This window comes from Castanea sativa, chromosome 10 (assembly GCF_040712315.1).
Source record: "Castanea sativa cultivar Marrone di Chiusa Pesio chromosome 10, ASM4071231v1".
Taxonomy (NCBI): domain Eukaryota; kingdom Viridiplantae; phylum Streptophyta; class Magnoliopsida; order Fagales; family Fagaceae; genus Castanea; species Castanea sativa.
The window spans coordinates 26,774,289-26,795,121 of record NC_134022.1 but is presented as its reverse complement, the minus strand read 5'-3'; the positions used below and the strand labels follow the sequence as shown (position 1 = coordinate 26,795,121).

Below are 20,833 nucleotides of genomic sequence, written 5' to 3'. Positions count from 1 at the left end.
ACCACCGGTTGTGCCCCGATCAGTGCGCCCCAAACGTTTTTAGAGTTTTGGGTAGTGTCGACGCTTTAAACGAGCAAATGGGTCTGAACCTCACCTGGCATGACGTCGTCTTTATGTACGAATGCCATAAACTCACTAGAGTCGGTTATTACATCAAATCCCGCTCCAGCGTAGTTAGGTTAATCTCCTGTTTGCCTAAGTCCAACAAAGGCATGAAGGATGACTACCTCATCGTCTCTGGCAATTGGCACGACGGCCCCCACTGCCCTGTTGAATGGGGAGATCCAGGTGCGACACCTTAGGATTTAACTTCCCTAACTTCCTAAATCATCTAGGAATATGTATTAGCATTTACTTGAGCGTCTGACTTTGATTTATTATATGTTCTAAGTATCTGACCGTATTCTCTTATTTTGATGTTTCTCTCTGCAGATAAGCAAAACGTGCGCCCGCGATTAAGCCACTGCAACGTTGCAGATTTGAACAGAGTACTACGCTCCGAGGTGTTCGTAAGCAGAGACCTACAACTTAGAGCGGCCCATTTGATTTTGGGGTACGATCCCGTCTCCTCGGACTTTCAGGAGATCGAGAACGCCATAATCGCGGGTGACCGAAGGCGCAGGAGAATTAACGTAGCCAGACCCTACTTTTTGGCCGACCACGACATCCCTGACGCCCCACATACAGTGTTGTACACATAGCCCATAGCGGCAGTTCCCCTCGCTGTGCACTCTCAGGCTATTGACGTCCCAGAGGAGCGAGTGTCTTCCTCGAACACATTGGACGAGGAGATAGACCAGTTTCGGCTCGAGGACTCCCCACGACCTCGCGGAAACCCGTTTGTTATCCTTTCCGACGAGGAAGAAGAAGAAGCTGAGGCCTCTGGGATCGCGGGTCTAGTGATAGCGTGTCCAGACGACAGTTCCATTGAAGAAAAGATGGACAAGCTAAAGGATCTTATGACCGATAGAGGCGCCCGAGTGGCAAAGAAGGGGACACGGGGGTCCCAGGTTCCCCCGGCTTTACCACTACCTCCTCCTCCTCCAGCCGACCCTAAGCCTCCAAGAGAAGATCCCAAAAAGAAAAGGAAAGCGGAGGCTGAGGGGGCTGGAGGTGAAAAGCAAAAAAAGATGAAGCAGCTCGCGCCGGCCCGGCAGCAGAAGTTGGACAAGGGTAAAGGGCGCGCCCGCTCAGTTGAAAGCGGGGAGATCAAAGACGTGGCCGAGGTGCGCCGAGCACCAGCTACCTAGTCTCCTGACTTGAGACTAGATGGCGCTCCCATTCCCTGCCATTCCAGCATTAGGGTGGTCCAGCAAGGCCACGCTCACCACTTAGCCGAGGTGCTGGAGCGCCCTCTTCTGCTGCCCAAGGACATGGAAACCTTGGAAAAGATGGGCCAGCCGCAGCTGTTCCTCTCGTTAAAGAGGGGTTTAGCTCTGGTACGTCCCACCTTGCACTCGTACCTTATATTCACCTGTAAATACTTTAGCATATTTAACCTCCCAACATTTTTGCAGTCCATCCAAGAAGTTTTTGCGGCTGAGAAATTCGTGGAGGATTCTCGGAAGCGCGCTGGGATGGAGCAAGAACTAAGGCAAGAGGCAGAAAAATCCTTAAGCCAGGCCCTAGCTGAGAATGGGAAGCTCACATCAAGGTTGGCCGATCTAAAAAGAGAGAGAGATGGTGACAAGGCCAGCCTAAAGACGATGGAGACCCAAGTGGAGGGACAGCGTAAGCTCCTTCGTCAAAAGGATGACGAGCTCGCCCAAGTCCAACAGGCACGCTCTGACTTGGAAAAGGAGCTCACGTAAGCTTAGGAGGAGGCTCGCGCCCATAAGCATGCACTGGAGGCTGCGAAGAAGGCCAGTTATCAGGAGGGGGTAACTAGAACGCAAGAAGAGCTGACAGAGGCTTTTGCGGCCTTATGCCGAGAGTACTGTCAGTAGGTCTGGGGAGAGGCCATGAATGCAGTAGGGGTTCCTCAAGCTTCCGAGCTGAGGAAGCCCAAGAACATCTAGCTTCCCCTAGACATACAGGAAATTGAAGACCCTCATGTTGCTGCCTCTCCTGCCCTTCCTCCTGTGGTGGAAGAGCTCGAACCTGCTTCTACAGAACCTGAAGGTTCCCATAAAGAGAATGACGAGTGCAGTGGTGCCGAGAAGGAGCAGATCCAAAGCGTGGAGCCCCCTATTCCTTCAACAGACAAAGGGAAACAAGCCTTGTCCACCTTTGAGCTGGAATTGAAGAGTACTGAGGCTGGCAGCAGCTCCCTTCAAGACCCCCCTTCCCTAGTTTAGGGCCTAGTATAGGAACTTTATGTACTCCCCCTCTTTGTATATAATTAATGAAGAAAATTTTTATTCAACTTTCATTCATGTTGTCTTTGTTTTACTTTATTCTTTTGGTGCTTGCCATGAAAGTTTTTAATAACAAATAGTTAAAGGGAAAACAGAATAAATAAGTATAACTCCACCATGCAAACCACTATGACTTCAAAACAGCCACATAACTTAATTTAAATATCAAATAATGTCACAGTTAGACAACTCACATGACAGTTAAACCTTTTGTAACCTGACGTATTGCTTTCAGTAGGATGTAAAGTCCGAAGACCATTCCTTACAAAAATTTGTTTAACACTTAAAAATGAAGAATTTGAGATCCAAATTAATGAATGGTGAGATAATGATTTCCACAAAACAGGTGATAAGAATAAGAACAGTGACAAGGTTTGTGATCAGAGGACTACACTTAACCAAGTTTCTGTTTGATTCTTAAGACTAGTAACTTCAAATGTTAATTTCCCCAAAGTAGGAGGTCCGAAGACCCGGCATAACTAAGGTTCTGTTTAACAAATGATAAGATATCAATTTCCACAAGGTTTGTGGTCCGAGGACTACACTTAACCAAGTTTCTGTTTGATTCTTAAGACTAGTAACTTCAAATGTTAATTTCTCCAAAGTAGGAGGTCCGAGGACCCGGCATAACTAAGGTTCTGTTTAACAAATGATAAGATATCAATTTCCACAAGGTTTGTGGTCCGAGGACTACACTTAACCAAGTTTCTGTTTGATTCTTAAGACTAGTAACATCAAATGTTAATTTCCTCAAAGTAGGAGGTCCGAGGACCCGGCATAACTAAGGTTCTGTTTAACAAATGATAAGATATCAATTTCCACAAGGTTTGTGGTCCGAGGACTACACTTAACCAAGTTTCTGTTTGATTCTTAGGAATGGTAACTTCAAATGTTAATTTCCCCAAAATAGGAGGTCCGAGGACCCGGCATAACTAAGGTTCTGTTTAACAAATGATAAGATATCAATTTCCACAAGGTTTGTGGTCCGAGGACTACACTTAACCAAGTTTCTGTTTGATTCTTAAGACTAGTAACTTCAAATGTTAATTTTCCCAAAGTAGGAGATCCGAGGACCCGGCATAACTAAGGTTCTGTTTAACAAATGATAAGATATCAATTTCCACAAGGTTTGTGGTCCGAGGACTACACTTAACCAAGTTTCTGTTTGATTCTTAAGACTAGTAACATCAAATGTTAATTTCCCCAAAGTAGGAGGTCCGAGGACCCGGCATAACTAAGGTTCTGTTTAACAAATGATAAGATATCAATTTTCATAAGGTTTGTGGTCCGAGGACTACACTTAACCAAGTTTCTGTTTGATTCTTAGGAATGGTAACTTCAAATGTTAATTTCCCCAAAGTAGGAGGTCCGAGGACCCGGCATAACTAAGGTTCTGTTTAACAAATGATAAGATATCAATTTTCACAAGGTTTGTGGTCTGAGGACTACACTTAACCAAGTTTCTATTTGATTCTTAAGACTAGTAACTTCAAATGTTAATTTCCTCAAAGTAGGAGATCCGAGGACCCGGCATAACTAAGGTTCTGTTTAACAAATGATAAGATATCAATTTCCACAAGGTTTGTGGTCCGAGGACTACACTTAACCAAGTTTCTGTTTGATTCTTAAGACTAGTAACATCAAATGTTAATTTCCCCAAAGTAGGAGGTCCGAGGACCCGGCATAACTAAAGTTCTGTTTAACAAATGATAAGGTATCAATTTCCACAAGGTTTGTGGTCCGAGGACTACACTTAACCAAGTTTCTATTTGATTCTTAGGAATGGTAATTTCAAATGTTAATTTCCCCAAAGAAGGAGGTCCGAGGACCCGGCATAACTAAGGTTCTGTTTAACAAATGATAAGATATCAATTTCCACAAGGTTTGTCGTCCGAGGACTACACTTAACCAAGTTTCTGTATGATTCTTAGGAATGGTAACTTCAAATGTTAATTTCCCCAAAGTAGGAGGTCCGAGGACCCGGCATAACTAAGGTTCTGTTTAACAAATGATAAGATATCAATTTCCACAAGGTTTGTGGTCCGAGGACTACACTTAACCAAGTTTCTGTTTGATTCTTAAGAATAGCAGCTGCAAGCATCAGAGGTACTCATAACTTTGAAATGTTAACTGACAAAAGCGCATTTTATTAATAGTAATACCTTCTAAGATTATTTACATTCCATGGGCGTGGTACAATTCTTTCATCTAGGTCAGCTAGCCGATATGACCCTATGCCTGCCACTGAAATAATGCGATAGGGGCCTTCCTAGTTGGATCCTAGCTTACCCCAAGCTGGGTTCTTAGAAGTGCCTACAACTTTTCTTAGTACAAGATCGCCAGGTGCAAGTGGCCTTAGCTTCACGTGGGCATCATATCCCCGTTTTAGCTTCTGTTGATAATAGGCCATCTGGACCATGGCTGCCTCGCGTCGTTCCTTGAGTAAATCAAGACCTTTCTCCAGGAGTCCATTATTATTCCCCGGGCTAAAAGAGCTCGTCTTTAGGGTGGGAAAACCAGATTCCAGAGGTATCACCGCCTCGGCTCCATAAGTCATAGAGAATGGCGTTTCTCCCGTGGACCTGCGCGGTGTGGTCCGATACGTCCACAGAACATGAGGGAGTTCTTCTACCCATCTGCCTTTCGCATCGTCCAACCTTTTCTTAAGCCCACTGACTATGACCTTGTTAACGGCCTCAGCCTGCCCATTTCCCTGAGGATAAGCTGGGGTGGAGTATCTATTTATGATACCCATGTCACCACAATATTGCCTAAAGGCCTTGCTGTCAAATTGAACGCCATTGTCTGAGATAAGTGTGTGTGGTATACCGAATCTAGTGACAATATTTTTCCAGATAAACTTCTTGGAATCAACATCTCTGATATTTGCTAAGGGCTCAGCCTCAACCCATTTAGTGAAATAGTATGTCCCCACGAGAAGCCATCTTTTGTTTCCTGTAGCTCTCGGAAATGGCCCCACTATATCCAATCCCCCATTGGGCAAAGGGCCAAGGACTAGAGAGAGGGTTAAGAACCCCCCCAGGTTGATGAATATTAGGGGCGAACCTCTGGCATTTATCACATTTTCTGGCATAGTCCTGAGCCTCTCTCTACATATTGGGCCACCAATAACCCTGAGTCAGAGCTCTATGAGCTAAGAACCTTCCCCCAGTGTGGCTTCCACAAATCCCCTCATGCAGTTCCTCCAGTAATGCTTCCGTTGATTCAGGGTGCACACACAACAAGTACGGTCCTGAGAAGGATCGTTTGTACAGCTTCTGGTCCTCGGACAGCCAGAAACGTGGCGCCTTTCGACGTATCTTTTCTGCTTCAGATTTGTCCTCAGGTTGGATATCATTCTTAAGAAAAGCTATAACCGGGTCGATCCAACTAGGCCCGGGCCTTATCAGATGAATGTGAACTGTGCTGACGACGGTAAGAGTTGGCTCCCACAAATCCTCCACGAGGATAACCCTGGGCAAGTCCTGAGCCGAGGACGTCGCCAACATAGCCCAAGAATCTGCATGGGTGTTTGCACTCCTAGAAATATGAGCTAAGACGAATGAGTCAAATTCAGCTTGCTGACGCTTGACCTGGGCCAAATATTCTTGCATTCTGGGGTCTCTAGCCTCCATGGTTCCCATGACTTGGCCGACCATTAACTGAGAGTCCGAGAACACATGGATTTCCTTTCCACCCATCCTACGTACCATCTGCATACCTACCAAGACTGCTTCATATTCGGCCTTATTGTTAGTAGCCGAGAATGCCAATCTCAAAGATTTTTCGAAGACAATTCCCTCTGGGGACATTAGAACAAGTCCAACACCAGACCCTCTCTGATTAGCAGCCCCATCCACATACACTTTCCAAATCGAAGGTACTGCGGCCATGATCACTCCAACTGGTTTTCCATCCATATGTGCTTCTTTTAGAGTTTCTTCTAACAATGGTTCAGTAAACTCTGCTACCAAATCAGCGAGGACCTGGGCCTTCACCGAGGTGCGAGACTTGTATTTAATGTCAAAAGCCCCTAAAATGGTTCCCCACTTTGCCACCCTACCAGAGTAATCGGCGCTGCGTAACACCGCCTTGAGAGGTAATTGGGTCAGAACCACTACGGTGTGAGACTGGAAATAATGAGGAAGCTTGCGCGTGGCATGAACTATGGCCAGAAGCGCTTTCTCTAAGAGCAGATAGCGCACGTCGGCCTCATTCAAAGACTTACTAACATAGTAGACCGGTCTTTGCACCCCGCTTTCATTCCTTATAAGGACCAAGCTGACCGCGTGGACGGCCACTGCCAGATAAGCAAACAATACCTCGTCCGCCTCGGGGCGAGACAAGATGGGTGGCCGAGAAAGATACTGCTTAAGCTGCTGGAAAGCTAACACGTAGTCCTCGGTCCATTGAAATCCTTTCCATTTATTCAACAATTGGAAGAAAGGATGGCATCGGTCAGCTGATCGAGAGATAAACCTATTCAATGCAGCAATCATTCCGGTCAGTTTCTAGATCTCTTTCGGGTTTCGAGGCGGCTACAAATCCTGAATAGCCTTGACCTGCGCTGGGTTCACCTCTATGCCTCTGTGAGTAATCATGTACCCCAAAAACTTCCTGGACCCCACGCCAAAAGAGCACTTTGAGGCGTTAAGGCGCAGTTTGTACTTTCTTAGCACCTGGAAGGTGTCGGCTAGATCTTTGACGTGTGAAGGTATTGTTTTGCTCTTCACCACCATATCATCAACATACACCTCAATAGTCTTTCCTAGTTGCTGTTCAAACATTCTGGTCATCATTCTTTGGTAGGTAGCCCCGGCATTCTTCAACCCGAATGGCATGACCTTATAGTGGTAGTTCCCTGTTGGAGTAATGAAAGCAGTCTTCTCTTGATCCTCCAACGCCAATGGAATCTGATGGTAACCCTGGAAAGTATCCAAAAAACTCATTCGAGCATGTCCGACAGTGGCATCCACCAGTTGATCAATACGCGGCATCGGGAACGAGTCCTTGGGGCAGGCTTTGTTCAAATCTGTGAAGTCCACACATACTCTCCACGTTCCATTCTTCTTTTTAACAACAACCGTATGCACCAACCATTCGGGGTAGAAAACTTCCTTAATAGCCCCAACCCTCTTGAGTTTGAGCACCTCTTCCTTTACAGCCTCAGAATGTTCTTTGGAAGAACGTCGAGGTGGCTGCCTTCTCGGAACAATGGCAGGGTTGACATTCAAATGATGGCAAATGAAGCTCGGATCTACACCTGGAGCCTCATACGGGTCCCACGCAAAAACATCAATATTGTCCTTTAGAAATTCCAACAACTCCATTTTCTCCTGGTGTGGCATACGTATGCTGACTTGGAAGAACCTCTCTGGATCATCGGCTATTAAAAAATTCTCTAATTCCTCACAATGAGCCTCCTCTCCTGTCATCATTCCAGATGCATCAGGAGCGGTTAATTGCTATAAGTCTTTGGTGATCGAAGCCGAAGACTCGGCTTCTACCTGGTGCAGTACTGCAGTCGACATGCATTGCCTGGCCACCGATTGGCTGCCGATGATTTCTTCAACACATTCCCCCGAGGGGAACTTGGCCTTAACATGCAAGGTAGAGGAGACAGCTCCAAGAGCGTGCAGCCATGGCCTGGCGAGGATGGCTGTATATGGAGAGTACGCGTCAACCACAATGAAATCCACCTCAACCGTTTCTGAGCCGGATTGAACGGGCAAACGGATCTGTCCCTTCGGCACAATGGCTCTCCCTTCGAAGCTTATAAGTGGCGAGTCATAAGGAGTAAGATCTTCCAGTTTCAATCTTAACCCCTTAAATAGATCAGAGTACATGATATCTACACCGCTGCGCTGATCTATCATCACCCTCCTCACATCATAATTCCCTATCCTAAGCGTAACTACAAGAGCATCGTCATGGGGTTGGATGGTCCCTACCTTATCCTCCTCGGAAAACCCTAAAACGGGAAAATTTAGCTTCAACCTCTTCAGTCTGCAGCCCGACTCCTCGGCCTGAGGATGTGAAACTGCCATCACCCTGGTGGGAGTCAAACCGGTCCTGCCAGGCGCAGCGAAAATAACATTAATTGTTCCTAAAGCCGGCCGAGATGAATTATTCCTCTGATTGTTTGAGCTAGATTGACTGCCCAGCCCGCTAGGTTGGCACAAGTGTTGCTTCAGTTTTCCTTCACTGACAAGCTGCTCCAAGTGGCTCCAAAGAGTCCGACAATTCTCGGTAGTGTGGCCCACATCCTGATGGTATTGGCAGAAAAGGTTCTGATTCCTCTTCGCAGGGTCTCCGGCCATCTTACCAGGCCATTTGAAGAAGGGTTCCTTACGAACTTTCTCCAGCAGCTGATGTACTGGTTCTCGGAACACAGTGTTCACGGCCTGAGGTGCTGCCGAGCCAGACTACCCAACGTAATCTCTCCTCGGTCTGTTATTATGGTACCTGTCCGACCTGAAATCCCTTCTCTCCGGCGGGATAACCTTCTCCTTACCCTTTCCTTGTTGTTGGTCTTCCTCCACTCTCTTGTACTCGTCAATATGGTCTATGAGGCGACGTACACTGCGGACGGGCTTTATAGTCAAAGACTTTCTCAGGTCGTGATCAGTAGGAAGGCCTACCTTAAAGGTATTAAGCGCCACCTCATCAAAGTCGCCATCTATTTCATTAAACATCTCCCAGTAACGGTCGGAGTATACTTTCAACGTCTCCCCTTCCCTCATGGTCATGGATAACAGCGAGTCCAATGGCCGAGGTACTCTGCTACACGTAATGAACCGTGAAGCGAATGCTCTAGTAAGCTCCCCAAACGAACCTATAGACCCCGATTTACGGCCGTTGAACCACCTCATAGCAACAGGTCCTAAGCTAGAGGGGAAAACTTTACACATCAAGGTCTCGTTGTGAGAGTGCACCGCCATCCTCTGGTTAAAGTGACTCACATGCTCCACTGGATCAGTCCAGCCATTGTAGATGGTAAAGGTGGGTTGAGTAAACCTCCTGGGAAGCCTCCCCTTCTCAATCCTCCGTGAAAACGGAGATTTGGAGAGTTGGTGCAGCACCCAACTCATAGCATCGTTCCCTAAGCCCCTGGAAGGAGCCTTCTTACGTCTGCGAGCTGGCTGGTCATCCTCCTCACCAGAGGACATTGCACTGGGGGGTGAGCATGATCTTGAGCTGTAGCTACCTCCCCGTTCCTCCTCTGAGGAAGGATTAGATGAGGATGGTGAAGGCCTGCATCTGGCGCGGCGTAACTTTCTCTTCAAACGATTAATCTCCTTCTGCATGGCTTTAGCTCCATCCCCATGGGTGGTGCTGCCCCCACCATGAGTATGGCTAGCCCCGAGGTATTCTGTATGGACGCTTCCCTCACGATCCCTTCGACGCTCAAGACGCTAGAAAAGATCCTCCGGCTGTGATCCCTGTGACTCTGCATGGTGAGAACCCAAGCCAGCCATAGTATCCCAACTCCTTCTAGACTAGACTCCCCACAGACGGCGCCAATTGTAAGTGCACAATTGCACCTAGACCCAAAGACAATCACGGGCTCAGGCCCAATGAGCCTTAAACAATAAAATTTGTAGAGCGTGGGCTTGTAACCTAGATTAGAAGTACTGGAGTTTGATAACAGGCTTTTATGAACAAGTACAGGTAAATAACGAACGATAATTGCAAATGGATCTCCTCGGACTCGAGCCGAGGACTACTTCTTTATTATTTCTCTTTCTTCCTTAAAGATTACAATTTCTTAATTTCTTTCTTTGTTTCTCCCCCCCCCCCCTCCTCCCTGGCCTCCATCCCCCTTAAATACTTCCCTTTGTCACACTTTTTGGACAGTGACTAGAAGTTTCAGCCCTACTGTTCAGGGGTCACTTCCCCATTAATACGGCCAGGGAGGTAGGTGCAGAGCTTTTAATGCGGAGGTGGCAGCCTTTGCCCTTGATATTTTCTTTAATACTGGTGCATCTAGAAGGTTCAGGGTGTCCCTCTTTAACCATTAGTCTTTCCAGAGCTGTGCCTTGACCTTCATAATGAAATCTTGAGTTCTCTTGGGTCGGTCCGAGGAGGAATTCACCCTCGGTTGTATCCTCGGAACCTCGGCATATGGGACGATTCGTGGAGTTTAATTCTGGAGCAGGTCGGCCCTTCATGCTACAGTCCGAAGGCCCATATGCTCATTTGGGTCCTTTTACTCCCCACAACCATTATGAATGTTGTAACTTCAACCAAAAAAAATAATAATAATAAAAAAACAAATAAAAAATCTTAGCCGACCTAGTATTAAAAAAAAAACATAATTTTATTTTTATTATTGTCTTTGTTGGTAAATGATTGTATCTTAATCTATTTAGAAACAACAATATTGAGTATTTATAATTTTAAAATACTATATGAATGATTGTTTGGAGTTTTTTTTTTTCTTTATTCTCCGACTAAATCGCCAGTTTAAAATCCTAGGTCCGTCTTTGGTTTTAGAGTAATGATCCTCTCAGGTGAATATCACTGTAGTAACTTTTGTCAACAAATCAGCTCTTGCCATGTCATAAGCTATCTCTAAAGGACACCCATTTATGGACTACATCATGATATATATTAAAATTGTTCAAACAGACTCATCAATTTCAATATAATTTTTTCTTCTAAAAAAAAATTCAATATAATTTTTCTTCTAAAATTTTTTTTCAATCTAATTTAAAATAAAAAAAAATTAAAACCTCAAATTTAATTTTCCATACCTTATTACTATACTTTAAAAAAAAAAATTACACTTTACCACCTTAAATTATACCTCATTTTACACTATTCATTCTAAACTTTTTTAATACACTTTTTGCACTCTAAACTATGACCATTGTTATACTTTACACCTCAATGTTAAGTTTGCTATTAACTTAGAGGGAAACATATGACACCACATGAAAAAACCTAATTGACTATTTTCTCAATGTTTTAAAAACAAAAGATAAATTACACTTTACTACACTAAACTATACTCCTTATTACACTTTGCGCACTAGACTTTGAATTTTCATTTAAATTAACAGCAAATTTAACAGCAGTGTGCAAAATATAATAAAAGTCATAGTTTAGGGTGCAAAATGTGCATTTGAAAAGTTTAGGATGCAAAGTATAACATGAGGTATAGTTTAAGGTGATAAAGTGTAATTTTTTTTTCACCGAATAACATCATGCATTCGAGAATTATTGATATAATAATACATTTATGTTTGGAAGGTAAAATTAATATTGGCATTAAAATCTAAAATGAATCTTGTCAAATTAATTTTACTAGTTGGATGTTATTTACATTGACAAGGAACCCTCCTAAGGTACAAAAATTCTAACAACATTATCCAAAATATATAGGCGAAAACCAATCTTTATGCTGTGATCATCTACCACCAAACCCTATTTAACATATTAACACAATCATACATTCAATACCTCACATTGTGATATTAAAAAAAAACATAAATAATACTATACAAATAAAATTGATGACATTAAAATGTTCGATAAATTGGTAATCATGAATATATTTACTCAATTTGTTTACAAAGAATTTCTACTCAATTTATATTTCACTGTTTTTTTTTTTTTGTTTAATTATTAGTTTTGAATTTTAACAAAAACACGTATTGAGTTTAGTGTCTTGTGCAGTGCACTAGACTCAATACAATACAACCACGTCCAATACTTACCATGTATCCGCACTATATCAACTATAATGTATGTACCCAAGTCCTACTTAACAATAAATTGGGTGACCATTGCCTATTGGCATGCTTGTCTTTACACTTTCGGCCTTACCATTGCCTTTGATTCATTAGATTGATCAATACTCACCTTGGTATTGATATTCTAACACTGGTAGAGTAGTTGACCATGCTAATCAAAGTTCACTTAAAAAGGTGAACACCTACTTCTCGGTTGCTTTGCTTTTTCTAGTTTCATCTTTCATGGTTACACGGAGTTTCACCATAAAAACACCGATTCCAGTTGATTATCCTATGATGATTGCTCGTCTTCACTGAAGATCAATGCCAACGAAGAGTGAGTTGGGTAATTTAACACAGATGAGGACTTTATTTGAACCCATTGGTGTGTTGAAGTTTGCTTGAGTTCAATCCAGAAGATTGATGCCAATGGCTTGTAGGCCGATTGACACTACCCCTTGTACCAGAGTCTTATCCCCTATAATTACCAAAAATATTCAAGATGACCGACAAGCCATAAAAGGCCTTGAGATTTGATCGGCTGAGCACATTGAGAGGCGAGGTTTGGGTGGGGGGAACAAAAATATGTTTTTGACAAAAACTTGTGGTGACCTAAACTCAACCTGTAAATTCTATATCCAAGCACGCTTTTATTGCACACTCACATGACCACTCTTACTAGTCTCATGGGGCATGGTAAAATCACAGCTGGAAAGATCATATTTATATTTTGGGTGTAAATATTTTCCTCAGTCTCACGACAAAAGTACATACAATTTAAAATTATTCATGTGATAAGTTTGGTCATTCCACGCATGGATTGGTTATAACTTATTACATAATAACAAGTCTTTAAAATTGTTGTAATAACTTTTCCTTAGTGTATGTCCCAGGTTTTATTATTAGTATATTTTCAAAAATATAAAATTTCCTCAGATATCTTTTACAAGCTTTCTGATAGGAAACAATCAAACTTATGAATAGTAATAATTATTATATTACACCATATTATATTCCTAATAATAATGACTATTATTCCTAATGAATATCCATTCATTGTACCAAATGTACACTTGATTAGAGAACTCCAATGTTAGGCCTGCGCCTGTCTACTCCAACGAGAAATATAAATAACCATGAAGTCCACTATGAATTTAGCCATGATGCCACTAAGGATTATCGTTTATGAAACATGGTAGTAAACATCCTAGTTCAAGTAAAAATATAGTATTTTGCCCGTCTATAAGATAGAAATCAATGCTTAGCCAACACCAAATATTGTGCAAATTCGAACATCACCATCAACTCTGTTAGAATAAATGACACGCATTGATAGTCATTAAGACTGAAAATTTCACCCCACGAATTTAAATCAAAGCCATAGTTGAAGAATTTTTAAACCATCATAAGACTATTTGCTTGGAGCAGCTTCTTTTTTCTCTTCTGGAGCATCACCCTCACTCTTAGCAGCATCATGTCCTGCTTTTGCACCTTCTTCTAATTTGTCATAGTCTGGCTTGGAAACTTCTTGGTCTAACATAACAGAAAAGCATATTTCATTGTTAATAAACAGGAGAAAAAATACAACTACACCTTAGAGTAAGCTTGAAAAACTCTTAACAATTTTTTCTTTAACACAAACAAGGCAATGCCTTTTGAAACAACTACAAATCTTCAAACAAATATATTTCTTTCCTTCTTCCTCCGTTAATTATTTTCTGTGCTCTCTCTCTCTAAAGTGATCTAAAGCATACAACAGAAAAATTAACAATATTTACCAATTTCAAAATCTTTAAGTCAAAAGCGATCCCTCACATTTTATAGCATAACAAGTACAATCCATATACAATTTTTTGCAATACACCATGTATAAACTAGAAGCACTTCTGGCTTTGTTTGTTACCTTCATCATCACTGTCAGCAAAGTCATCACCCATAGCATCATCACCCATGCCCATGCCTCCCATGCCCATGCCTCCCATGTCCATGCCGCCCATGCCTCCCATGCCACCCATGCCTCCCATGTCACCAAATTTCTGCAAAATACCGCAATGATTTAGTCAACAAGCTCATAACCAAAACTTAAGGTTCAAATCTCGTAAGTTAATATTCCCCTACCGAGAAGTCCATTCCTCCCAAATCCAAGTCAGCACCAGGACCTAATCAAAATGAAAAGTAAATTAATTCCCAACTAAGAGCATATCAGCATTTGTCAATTTAAACAAATCAATTTAAATAAATTAAACAAAATTACACCCAAAAAAATAAAAAAATAAAAAAATCAGTACCAGTTTCTTCATCTTCATCCACCCATTTGTCCCAATCTACTTTGATATTATGTGGGGCCTTGCCATCTCCACGCAAAAGTTTTTTCCACCATCCGTTCTCTGCCTTCTCCAAGATGCAGAATATGGTCCTTACTCCTATATTTATTTTACTTTCCTAAATCAAGGAGGAAACAGATAACAAACACATCAAAACAAATTTAATTAAAAGAAAAAGAGTTAAAACATGATTTTCCTAACCAACTAGTATATTAAGAATGCATACTTTAGCATCAACAGGCCTAACAAAGTACAAATTGACCCAAGTTAAGTGTCCTACAGACCATTTACATAACTACTCTTAATTTTTCTACATAGAAATATTGTTAAATGACCATAAACTAATGGAACTCATATTCAATTTCTGATTTGGACAACTAAGGAAACAAGTGACTTATCATAATTCCCAGCCAAAATGGCGCCATAGGCTAAACAGATGTTAATTCTTGGAGAAAAAATAAAAGCTATGAATAATTTGGAAGACTAGCTTCTTACCTCTACATTAACCTTATCAAAAAGATCCAACTTCAGCTCATAAAGGTGGTCTTCTGCTCCCGCACTGGCAGAGAAGGTAAAAACACCTTCTGGCTCTAGATTAACCTTAGCATTTTTGGCATCTGGCAATTGCACTGTAATAAAAACCTTGTCTGCCCTCTGGGCCCACTTCACCTCAGGATGACGACTACAATAGGAAATGCATTCGTTTATAGACAAGACATAACAATAACAAATGTAGAAACATGGAAATCTCATTCACCAATGTACATAGCAAATATCATTTACAAGCATTCAAAGTATAACATTAGTTACCGTGAAAACACCAACTTTGCCTACCCTCGGCTATCAACTAATAGAAAGACTAATTTGATTTTAGCAATGCAAAAATCAATTATAGTCATAACAGACCCAGCACACTACCTAAAGTAGTGTTAGTTCCACTGCATAATTTAACATTTTACAATAGCAAGTAACACAGGCCAACATTTATATCATGAAACCATTACTTCCTAGGTACCAGCCTAACCATTGGTTTGAAATCCCATGTCCAACACACACACACACAGACTAAAACAACAACTAAGCCTTAGACCCAAAACCTTTGGATCGGCTATGGATCCTCAACAGACTAATCAGGGTCCGTTAGTTGCATGCTCTTAAACCTAAATATGCTTAGCCACTCATTCCAAACCCTTTGTCTTAATTTTGTTTTATGGCATACAATCACTAGCTACATAAACTTCTCAGCAAAAAAATATTTCTTCAACAAATTATTTACTAATTCCCAGATAACAAATACAAACATAAATACCATTCCAATCAACTGCATTTCACACAAAGATGCCATTTTTCCTCTACAAATTTGCTAAAAATGAACAAAAAAAACGAAAACCCAAAAAAAAAAAAAAAACAATCGAAAACCCCACATCGTTTGAGAAAAACGAAAAAAGATTCCAACTTTAGCCCCCCAAAAAGACATATACTCAAAACAAAAACAACATTGAAAACCCTATAATTTTTTTTTTCTCAGAAACCAAACAAAGTTTAAGAAACGAATACTATAAATAACAGATCAAGGAACAGGTAAAGTAAACGAAGGCGGCAATAGCATAAAATAAGCAAATCAAAGTGTGAAAGAAAACAAAAACAAAGAAATCAGAGCAGAGCTGTATTACCTCATGTTTGTTAAGGAAGAGGAGAAAGAGAGAGAAAGTATAAAACCCTAGAATTGAAGCAAAACCAAAGAGTGTGACTTTGTTATATTCTTTCTTTCTAGGACTTTCTCTTTTCTTTTATAGGGAGAAGATATTTCAAGTGATAGAGAGAGAAAGCCTCGTCATTTCTAGCACTTTCTTTAAAAAAAGCTTTGTATTCTTACCGTGCGATAACGGTTTTAAATTTGTGATGAGATGAGAATCAACGGCTCTTGTTTGCGAGAACTGAGACTCAATAGGAATGATAATCTTCTCTCTTTTTTTTTCTTTTTCTTTTTTTTTAATTCGATAATTTGGAAGGATAATTTTGACCCCTATATGTAGAAAGTGTCTTGTATTTCTAGAAGAAATTAAGTGTCAATTGGGTTACACTTACACATCTCTTGGTATAAGTATATTTCTCTCATGTGAAAGTGTTTTATATATAGTAAATAAAATATATACATTTTCTCTCTCACATACATGTAAATTTCACGTGAATATGATTCAGCAAAGTCTACATTATTTTAAGATAATGATGTATTCATCGTATCATTTCCAATTCCTTGCGAAATAGGTCAATTCATCTTTTCATCTTAAAAAAAAATTCCTTACCACATTATATCTTATTTAATGGAATGAAGTTTTAAATAGCAAAAAGTTTTTTTTTTTTTTAAGGAACCAAATAGCATAAAGTATCTAATGCAACAAATAAGCACTATTTCCATTTATACTCGACTAAGCATGTGTATGAGTTGGTTGGTTCGTTTTGGGGTATATTTCAACCCAACTTAACCCCCTCCCCCCTCCCTTCAAATTAAGTAAATCCTCAATCCAATCCGACCTAACTCAGCTTTGGGAAAATTATGGGTACTCTTAGAGCACAATGATATGGTGTTCATTACTCTCGTGTTTATGGCTAATTCTATTAATTAAATCCATAATGAGATCTATCATGAATCTGAAAAGATGGAGTATCTTGTCACTGCATTTTGAGCACACCTAATAATTATTTTTTAACTTACAAGGATCAAGTTGAGATCATTTTGTTAGGACCAAATAACATAATTATACCTTAGAATGAGAGATGGGAAAGAAAAAAAAAATGAATGGTTATATTGTAGGGTGTGGTGTGTGAGATGCAATAAAAATAAATAAACATATATATATATATATATATGTGTGTGTGTGTGTGTGTGTGTGTGTGTGTGTGTGTGTGTGTGTGTGTAACTATTAATAACTTAGATTCCTGGGTTTGAGCCCTGTCTACATTTTAAGCCATAGGTTGAAATTCTAACTTATCTAAATCTAAAAAAAGAATATTGTTACATCATATGATTCATATTAATGTGGAAAGAGAAACTAAACATAAACGTGTTGCATAAGATTTTATCTCTATATATAAAAGCGCGAATGCGCTAAAGCACTGTAGCTACAGTGCTTTGGTTTAGTGAGTCCCTATCTTTTCTTTTCTTTTATTTTTTCCAAGTTTTGAACAGTTGCTTCTTTTTTTTCCCACTGTTTTTTTTTTCTTTGCTTTTTTTTTTGGGTATATATATAAAATTGTTAGTTAACACAATAAATTGTCACAATATTTTTGCAACTGTTGATATGTTAATTCCTTATAGGTTAAAATAAAATATCACACTAGAATCATTTACAACTAAAACTAAAGGTATTATGAAAAAAGAAGTGCTACATCTATAATATTTTTCGTAACACTTTCACAACATTGTTCATTAGGCTTTTTTTTTTCCCACAAACCACAGTATGCCAATTTTGGATGTGCTGTTTTTGCCTTTTCTTTTAAATATTTATGTGTATATACAGTTACACTGAGTTAACAAAGTGCGAATGCGCTAACTAAAGCACTTTAGTTACAGTGCTTTGGTTTAGTGAGTCCCTTTCTTTTGTTTTTTTTTTTCCAAGTTTTGAACAGTTGTTCCTTTTTTTTTCCACTGCTTTCTTTTCTTCTTCTTTTTCTCTGCTTTTTTTTTTTTGGGTAATATCATGTCCACTCTTTATATATATAACTGTTAGTTAATACAATAAATTGTCACAATATTTTTACAACTGTTGGTATGTTAATTCCTTATAAATTAAAATAAAATATCATACTAGAATCAACAACAAAAACTAAAGGTATTATGAAAAAGGAAGTGTTACATCTACAATATTTTTCGTAACATTTTCACAACATTGTTCGTTAGGCTTTTTTTTCCCCACAAACCACAATATGCCAGTTTTGGATGTGTTGTTTTTGCCTTTTCTTTTAAATATTTATGTGTATATATAGTTATATTGACTTAATAAATTCTTACAATATTTTTACAATTATTGACTGTAGGGATAAAAGGCCCAAAATGAATTTTGGGCCATGGGCTTTGTCCAAGGTTGTTCATTTGTCCGAGGACAGATTAATGGTAATGAAGATGTCAGACCTAGAGATCCACAAGTAAATTGTGATTGAGGAAACTAAAGGAGGTAATCCAAGGAGGGGTGTCTCCTCAGCTAAGCGAAGTAAGGATCAGATGGTACGTCATGTTGTCCAGAATGATCTTTTAGGTGGTCTTGTTGATAGGGATGGCAATGGGGCGAGGCGGGGCCGAAGGATGGGGTCTTCATCCCCGCCCCGCATGGTTTTGTCTTGCCTCATCCCCGCCCCGTCCCGCATGACAGGGAAAACTTTCTCAACCCATCCCCGCCCCTTAAGGCCCCGCAAAACCCCGCCCCACCCCGTAAAACTTTACGTTTTGTTAATTTGCCCTACAACCTATACAATTTTTTTAATGAAACCTATTTCATTAATAAAAATATACTTGAAATTACAACTAAATTTATCCCATCAAATCAAATCAATTTTAAGAAAAAATTGAATAATATATCCAAGTGTTTAACAAGACAATCACAAAGGAAAAAAAATATCATAGTATAATACATAACAAAATAAAGGTAGAGAACTACATTAAGTAGAATAAAATAAGATGATATTGATATGTTTGTTTAAATAGTAGAGTTTTAGGATATGAAAAATTTACAATTATAACTCTTAACAACACGGGGCGGGGTGGGGACGGAGAGGGGCGGGGCGAGTCTAAAAAGTCTAAACCCATCCCTGCCCCACCCCGTAGTACGGGGCTAAAAGCTTGCCCCATCCCCACTCCACCACCTTTGCGGGGCGGGAAAAACCCGTGCGAAGCGAAGCGGGGAGGGGCGGGTTAAGCAGGGCGGAGAAAAATTGTCATCCCTACTTGTTGATGAAGATATGTTTCATGGGGGCACAAAGCGCAAGAACAGTTATGAAATATTTAAGAGAAAGCTGCTACCACCACCACATTGAATGCTCTGTATCCAAATCTCTAGCCGCATTGATGAGGAAGTGATATCTGAATAGTGATTTTCAGCCTTAAAGCTATTACCTAAAAACTTCAGAAATGTGATGATGGGACAAGTATCAATATTAGCAGTCTAGACCTACACGTGGTGAGCGGAAATGAGAGGAACAAGGAAGTATAAGATAGAAGAAGGTCCCAGAGAAGGGGAATCGAAGGTTGAAGGAAGAAAAAGAAAAACACTGTAGACTCAACAACAACATCTGTAATTTAGATTTTTAGCCCGCTCTTTACAAATTCATTGTATTGGGTTCTTTAGGCCTATCCCCTTCCCATTTATGGGCTTAGGTGCAAATCATGTCCCTACATTGACAATTTGCACTATTCATTGGCCTTTTTTTTTTTTTTTTTCCACAATACGCTAGTTTTACTTGTGCTTTTAAATATTATATGTGCATATACAATTACATTGACGCAACAAATTTTTATAATATTTTCATAATTATTGAGGTGTCAATTTTTTAAAGATCAAAATAAAATAATAAAATAAGAGACTGAGAACAATCACAACTAAAAATAAATGTATTATGAAAATGTTATAACATCTTCTTCTTATTACAATATTTTCACGACCGCAAGATCTCAGTTCTCCTTATATATCAAAATAAAATAAAATAAAATAAAAAGAAATGCTATGTCCACAACATTTTCACAATAATTTTGTAACAAATTTTATGTGACGAGGTATTTTTGAATGATAAAAAAGTGATATCAGTAGTGGGTTCAATTTAAAACCAATAACAAATTGTCATTTATAATTTGTTCTAAAAATGTTATAGATGTAGCATTTCTCTCAAATAAAATAAAAATATATCTATTCGGATCCTAAAAATAAAAGTATTGTGAAAATGTTTTAATATTTTGTAATATTCTTAGACTTCTTTTTTAGTATATGATGGGGTATGATAAAATACCAATTCCAACGTCATCCATGGAGGTCGTCTAGGACAAGGCCAGTAAAGCAAGGATTATAGGAACCCCGTCCATAATAATCTCGTCCATGCAAGAAGAGGTTTGGACGAGATTCGCATGGCCAAGTGACAAAACCGCGCCGTCTTGTCCAAGGGAGCCATAGATCTCATCCTGAACAAGGTTGTCCATAGGGGAATGACCTTCCTTCTAAGCGAGGTACGCTTGATAGGAGAACCCTCGGACAAGCCCCTGACACTTAGGGATTTTCCTGAATGTGCATTACAACTCCTTATTACATGCATAACTTCCAGTAACCGTTATGTGAGAAGTATGTAACTCCTAAGCAGTTGTGGAAGTTATTTTTGAAACCTTACACCTCCTCGAATCCAAGAGAGGTTACAAGTTTGATAACTGTCTTTA

General features: G+C 40.0%; 1 protein-coding gene across 1 annotated transcript; it reads right to left on the bottom strand.

Annotated features, from left to right (window-relative positions):
• Positions 1-13,305: 13,305 nt before the first annotated feature.
• Positions 13,306-16,260, bottom strand: LOC142613230 (uncharacterized protein OsI_027940). The gene is made up of 6 exons (XM_075785476.1): positions 16,092-16,260; positions 14,914-15,100; positions 14,383-14,536; positions 14,213-14,253; positions 13,998-14,130; positions 13,306-13,627 (listed from the first exon to the last, which is right to left on the bottom strand). Exons 1-6 carry the CDS (start codon positions 16,094-16,096, stop codon positions 13,506-13,508), a joined length of 642 nt encoding a protein of 213 aa, XP_075641591.1. The 5' UTR covers positions 16,097-16,260; the 3' UTR covers positions 13,306-13,505.
• Between the last annotated feature and the right edge of the window lie 4,573 nt (positions 16,261-20,833).

Coding starts and splice junctions, on each gene's coding strand:
- LOC142613230 (XM_075785476.1), bottom strand. Junction 14,537..14,913: donor TTGATAAGGTTAATGTAGAG/GTAAGAAGCTAG, acceptor TCCTTGATTTAG/GAAAGTAAAATAAATATAGG. Junction 14,254..14,382: donor GGATGAAGATGAAGAAACTG/GTACTGATTTTT, acceptor CATTTTGATTAG/GTCCTGGTGCTGACTTGGAT.